The sequence below is a fragment of the Gossypium arboreum genome, chromosome 3, assembly GCF_025698485.1.
Source record: "Gossypium arboreum isolate Shixiya-1 chromosome 3, ASM2569848v2, whole genome shotgun sequence".
Classification (NCBI taxonomy): domain Eukaryota; kingdom Viridiplantae; phylum Streptophyta; class Magnoliopsida; order Malvales; family Malvaceae; genus Gossypium; species Gossypium arboreum.
Window position 1 is genome coordinate 95,770,737 of NC_069072.1, and position 6,289 is coordinate 95,777,025.

The 6,289-nt window shown below is 39.4% G+C and overlaps 1 protein-coding gene across 1 annotated transcript; it reads right to left on the reverse strand.

Annotated features, from left to right (window-relative positions):
- Nucleotides 1-5,273: 5,273 nt before the first annotated feature.
- LOC108481256 (uncharacterized) lies at nucleotides 5,274-6,006 on the reverse strand. The gene is made up of 3 exons (XM_017784414.1): nucleotides 5,671-6,006; nucleotides 5,559-5,630; nucleotides 5,274-5,432 (listed from the first exon to the last, which is right to left on the reverse strand). Exons 1-3 carry the CDS (start codon nucleotides 6,004-6,006, stop codon nucleotides 5,274-5,276), a joined length of 567 nt encoding a protein of 188 aa, XP_017639903.1.
- Nucleotides 6,007-6,289: the final 283 nt, after the last annotated feature.

Genomic DNA, 6,289 nt, shown 5'->3' on the forward strand with positions numbered 1-6,289 from the left:
GATCAAATCAACCCCGTGAATCTTATTCTCACTAAGCTCTGTCCAATACAATAGTGTTCGACACTTTCGACCGTATAAAGCTTCATACGGTGCGATTTTAATACTCGATTGAAAGCTATTATTATATTCAAATTCAATCAACGAAAAATACTTTTCCTACGTACCTTCAAACTTAAGAATGCAACATTTTAATATATCCTCGAGTATCTGAATAATCTGCTCAGATTGATCATCCATCTGTGGGTGAAAAACAATGCTAAAGTGTAGTTTCTACCCAATGCATCTTGCAGTTTCTTCCAAAATTGTGATGTGAACCTCGGATCTCTATCCAAAACAATAGAAATAGGTACTCCGTGCAATCTCACAATCTGAGAAATGTACAACTCAGCAAGCTTATCAAGTGAATAATTTGTGCAAACCAAAATGAAATGAGCCGATTTAGTTAATCTATCAACAACAACCCAGATTGCATCTTTCTTACTTGGTGTTAGAGGTAAACCCGATACAAAATCCATCGTGATTCTGTCCCATTTCCACTCCGGAATCATAACTCGGTTGAAGTAACCCAGACGAAACCTGATGCTTAGCTTTAACTTGCTGTTAAATTAAACATTTTGAAACAAATTCTAAGATATCTCGTTTCATACCATGCCACCAACAAAGCTATTTCAGATCATTACACATTTTAGTACTGCCCGGATGAATAGATAACCAACTGCTATGAGCTTAATTCAAAATCATCTGAATCAACTCTGAATTTCTCGGAACACATATTCAATCTCTGAATTTCAAACAACCTTCAGCATCAACTTAAAATTCTAAATCAGTATTCAAATCACACTGAGCCCGTTTTGCTGACAATTCATTATCAACCTTTTGAGCTTCACAAGTCTGCTGAATAAATAATGGTCTCGCTTTCAACTCAGCTAAAACCAAACCATCATCAGACAAAGTTAATTGAGTATTCATCGCTCATAATGCAAACAATGATTTCTAACTTAGAGCATCAGCAACAACATTTTCTTTTCCCAGTTGATAGTTAATTACAAGTTCGTAATCTTTTAACAATTCTAGCCATCTTCGCTGTCGTAGAGTTAGATCTTTCTGAGTCATCAAATACTTTAAGCTTTTGTGACCGGAATAAATGTGACATTTCTTACCAAACAGATAGTGGTGCCAAATCTTCAACGCAAACACTGTAGTTGCCAATTCCAGATCGTGTGTCGGATAATTCTTTTTATGAGGCTTTAATTGTCTCGAGACATAAGCTATGACTTTGTCTTCTTACATTAAAACAGAGCCTAAACCATTCAAAGATGCATCCCTATAAATCTTAAATTCTTTACCCGATTCTGACTGAACTAACACCGGAACTTCAGTTAATAGAGCTTTAAATGATCAAAAATTTTCTGACACTTTTCAGACCATTCAAATTTCACATCTTTCTGAAGTAATTTTGTTAACGTAGTCACAATCATAGAAAAGCCTTTTACGAATCAGCGGTAATAACTAGCAAGTCCCAAAAAACTACGGACTTCAAGACATTTCTCGGAGGCTTCCAATCCAAAATAGCTGAAATCTCTCTCAGATCAACTCAGATACCTGATGCTGATACTATATGACCCAGAAAACCAATTTCGCGTAACCAGAACTCACATTTGCTAAACTTCGTATACAATTTCTTATCTCGCAAAGTCTGTAGCACTATTCTCAAATGCTCGGCATGTTCAGTTTTGTAACACCCCAAACTCGGCCTAGATGTTTGAGCCGTATCTGTGATGTCATATTCGAGTTAGTTTTGAAAATCGTTGATTTAATAGAAAAGTTCGTTGGTGTTAAAACCTTGTTTGTGATTCTTTTGAAAAACTAACTTGATTAATCCATTTACAAAATTACAAGTTCATTTAGAAAAATATGTCTCATACTAGGTTGTTAAAATACTTTAAAAAACGTTGTCGTTGCGGAAGCATTTAAGACAGGTTACGTAGCATGATAGTTGAAAATCATGTACTTTTTGAAATCCCGAATCATACGGTTAGCAGATATAAATCAAGTTAATAAAAAATAAAAATGAAACTTAAAACGACCTTATTACATAAAATACCCCAAATAAAACTACTTTTATTGAAGTCAAAACGAAATTGTAGACAGTGGTGTGGCCATCTCCGAGTCCCTCGCAGCACCAACCCGCCTAAGGATTACCTGCACAGTTTAACAGAGAATGGTGAGTTATGAAACTTAGTGTGCAATCCCTAATTAACAGCAGTCAAACATACAGTGTTGAACAGTCTGGGCTTAAGCCCACATCAGTAGTAATAACAGTGTGGGCCTTAGCCCATTACGGTAATATTAACAGTGTGGGTCTTATCCCAACTCAGTACAGTATCAGCAATGCATAAAGAGATCTTACCCAACCATCCTCTACACTCCACTCCGTCCAGCCCTATACTCCATGTAGGGAATAAATCAACCCACCCATCCCTAAACTCTAGAATAAAGTATCGGTTTCGGTTCTAACAGTAATTGCAGCAGAGCTGCCAATGTTAGGCTTATAGCCTTTCAGTACACTTCCTCCAATAATATATATTCCACCCCATGCAATGAAAGATAATATAAATGTACGTAAGATAAGAAAGGCATGCTCAAACAGACATACATCACACAGGGGTATTTTCGTCGTTTACCTCATAGGGGTATAACAGTCATTTCATAAATTAAGGTTCAGGTATACTTACCGACCCAATAGTAGGTCCACAATCGTCTCATGCGACTCGTGCAACCTTAACAGTTTAAACAGTAAAAATGGGCCCAAGCCCATATTACGGCCCATGTGGGCCCATACGTTCGTGTGGCCCACTAAGCCCAAATAATGGCCTTGGCCGTGAAAACTACACAGCCGGCGCAACAATCTCCACACACTCATACGGTTTGCCCGTGGGGCCCACATGACCTATTTCAGCCAATCTTGGCTCAAAATCAACCTAAGCCCATGAAATCGTTCATGGTGGCCTCTTCGATCGAATGCCCACGCTTTGAGCATTCGGCTCACCATACGTGCGTGAGTATGCTCGTGTAGTGTGATCAATCGTACCTTTCCGGCTTTTGCCAATCTGTTGCTAATGACAGTGTGATTACACACCTTACAAAGACGTGCGGTTACTCCACCAGCCAAAGCCCAAAACCTACATTCATCCCGGATACACTATCAACCAAAGAAAAATGAATAACATTTCACTCTTACACTTAACACCAAAATTCCACTAATACTTTCCATAAGAACTACTGAAGATTCCTCTTTTAAACCGATACACGCAGCCAACTACAACCTCCTTTAACTATTACCTACGTTCCAAAACGACCATATAACTAATATAGTACAAGCCCATAAAAAGAATTAGGCGCACGACCACTTACCGAAGTGTAAACCGATACCAGAGAATGAGAGCAATCAGTCCAAAGACCGCCAAAAGATAGTCGCTCCAACAACTAACGCTATCACTCCCTTAACAATCATTGATCAGAAAGAGAGTGTTAAACGAGAACTATAAATTTAGTAGGAGATGAAAGGGGTGAATAGAAACAAAATCCAATAAAATAGCACTTACCACCCAAGTTGACAGAGAAGAACAAAAGAAAGAATCGGTTCAGCGAGGGTCAATGCAAGAGCACACTTTAGCTAGCAATGATTAGATTGTATCATAGAGAAGGAGGAAGAAAAAAGAAAAAGAAGAGTGAATCGGTCCCAACAGGTCAAAACTAAAAGAGATAGGGAAAGTAGGCAAACAATGAATATTCGGCCAAAGAATATTGATGCTAGGGAAGAGAGCAATAAAGGAAATCGGTAGTCAAAATGTTAAAAGAAACAAACTGAAAAGACCTAAAATGATCAAAGTGAAACGATCAAAACAGAGAGGTTGAAATTTACCAAGGAGGAAAGAATCAAAACAAAACAATGACAAAATGCTCAGCTTTTTCCCAAAAGCCGAAAATGCCAAATGTGAGAGTCCACAATCGGCATACCTTCTACTACTCTCTTCAAATCCCTATTTTTACTCCCAATATCACTCTTAAAATCACTCAATCCTTATCCAACTCACCCAACTCCCTAGCAATCGAAAATCCCTTCAACCACTCCCTAGAATTCAGCCACAACACCTCTTACTCCTTCAACACTCCAATTTTAATCCCACTACAACACCTTCCCAATGTCAAGAGCAAAACAAAACCAAAATACTCTTTGTATTGACAGTCCTCAAACCTCAGACCTCAAGCCACACTCCACACGGCCATTGTCACTTGACTAGCAAGCCCTTTATGTCATGCAACACTCTCAATAATTTAAAAGTCTATTAGTAGTAAACAAGGGTTAGTTCCATAAGAAACCAAAATTTTGCTTAAGCCTAAGTTTGAACCCAGGTCTTCCCACACTACTCAGGACCCTTAACCATCACAACAAGTAAGCTAACATGTAACATAACACGAAATTAAATTACTAAATATTTGGGACGTTACAACTCTACCCCCCAAAAAAATTTTGGCTCAAAATTTACCTGATCAAAATAGATGAGGGTATTGCTGGCGCATCGCCTCCTCGGGTTCCCACGTAGCTTACTTGGAACTATGATTATGCCATAGCACATTAACCAGTGGAACTAACTTCCTCCTTAGAACTTTCACATCGCGATCTAAAATTTGAATCGGCTCCTCCTTAAAAGTTAGGTCTGGTTTAACCTCAATCTCCTCAACATAGAGACATGGAACACATCATGAATCTGGTCCAATTCTGGAGGTAACTCTAGTTGGTAGGCAACCGGTCCCACGTGTTTCAATATAAGGTAAGGCCCAATGAACCTAGGGCTTAACTTGCCCTTTCGACCAAATCTTAGAACTTTCTTCCACTGCGAGACCTTAAGAAACATCAAGTCCCCTACCAAATATTCAATCTCCTTACGCTTTAGATCCGCATATGACTTCTGTTTGTCAAATGCCGCATTCAGTAGATCTCGATTCAACCTCACCTTATCTTAGGTATCAGAAATCAACTCAGGGCCCAGAACACGCCGCTCTCCCAACTCAGTCCAACAAGAAGGGGTACGACACTTACGACCATATAATGTTTCGTAAGGTGCCATCTGAATGCTAGATTGATAGCTATTGTTGTACGCAAACTCTGCCAACAGTAAGTAATCCTCCCAACTGCCCCAGAAATCAATCACACAACTTCTTAACATGTCCTCCAGTATCTGAATCACCCTCTCTAATTGACCTTTTGTCTAAGGATAGAACATAGAACTGAAGTCCAACCTCGTCCCCAGTGCCTCATGCAACTTCTTCCGAAATTGAGACGTAAAGCGAGGATCTCTATCGGATATAATAAAAATCGGTACCCCATGCAGTCTCACAATTTCGGATACATACAGCTTAGCCAGTTTCTATAATGAGTAATCAGTACGAATAGGTATAAAGTGGGCAGATTTGGTCAACCGATCCATGATGACCTACACTGAATCTTTCTTAGAAGACGTTAGGGGTAGCCCAATAATAAAGTCCATAGTTACTCTCTCCCATTTCCAAAGCGGAATCTTGACAATCTGAAGCAACCCTGAAGGCAACTGATGCTCCGCCTTAACCTGCTTGCAAGTTAGACACTTAATTAAAAAAATTAGTAACTTCCCGCTTAAGTCCTGGCCTCCAATGTAATTCCTGAAGATCCTGGTACATTTTATTCTCGCCAGGATGCATAGCGTAAGGACTATTATGCACTTCTTGCAATATGAACTGCCTCAAATCAGTATCTTTCGCTACACATACTCTACCATGGAAATACAGTATCCCTTTGCTATTCAGCCCAAAATCTGAGGTCTCCCCATTCTCTATCTGTCGAAAACTAGAACCTAGTGACTCCTCCTCCAGCTGCTTATCTTTAATCTGCTCAATCCACCTAGGTTTAACTTGGAGTTCGGCCAGTAAACTACCATCATGGAATAAACTGAGACGAACAAACATCGCCCTTAAATCAGTATCAGCCTATGGCTCAATGCCTCGGCAACCACATTAGCCTTACCAGGATGATATTCAATCGAACAGTCATAATCCTTAAGCAACTCGACCCATCTATGCTGCCTAAGGTTTAAATCCTTTTGAGTGAGGAGATACTTGAGGCTCTTGTGATCCGTGTAAATGATACACTTCTCACCATACAAGTAATGCCTCTAAATTTTTAGTGCAAATACCACCGCAGCCAATTCCAAGTCATGCATCGGGTAGTTCACTTCATGCGTCTTAAGCT

Bases quoted from the DNA above. Each gene is read 5' to 3' on its own strand.
- LOC108481256 (XM_017784414.1), bottom strand. From the start codon at position 6,006: ATGTTTGTTCGTCTCAGTTTATTCCATGATGGTAGTTTACTGGCCGAA. The intron at 5,631-5,670 runs GTTACTAATTTT...ACTTGCAAGCAG, and splicing joins GGCCAGGACTTAAGCGGGAA to GTTAAGGCGGAGCATCAGTT. The intron at 5,433-5,558 runs GTAACTATGGAC...TACTCATTATAG, and splicing joins CGCTTTGGAAATGGGAGAGA to AAACTGGCTAAGCTGTATGT.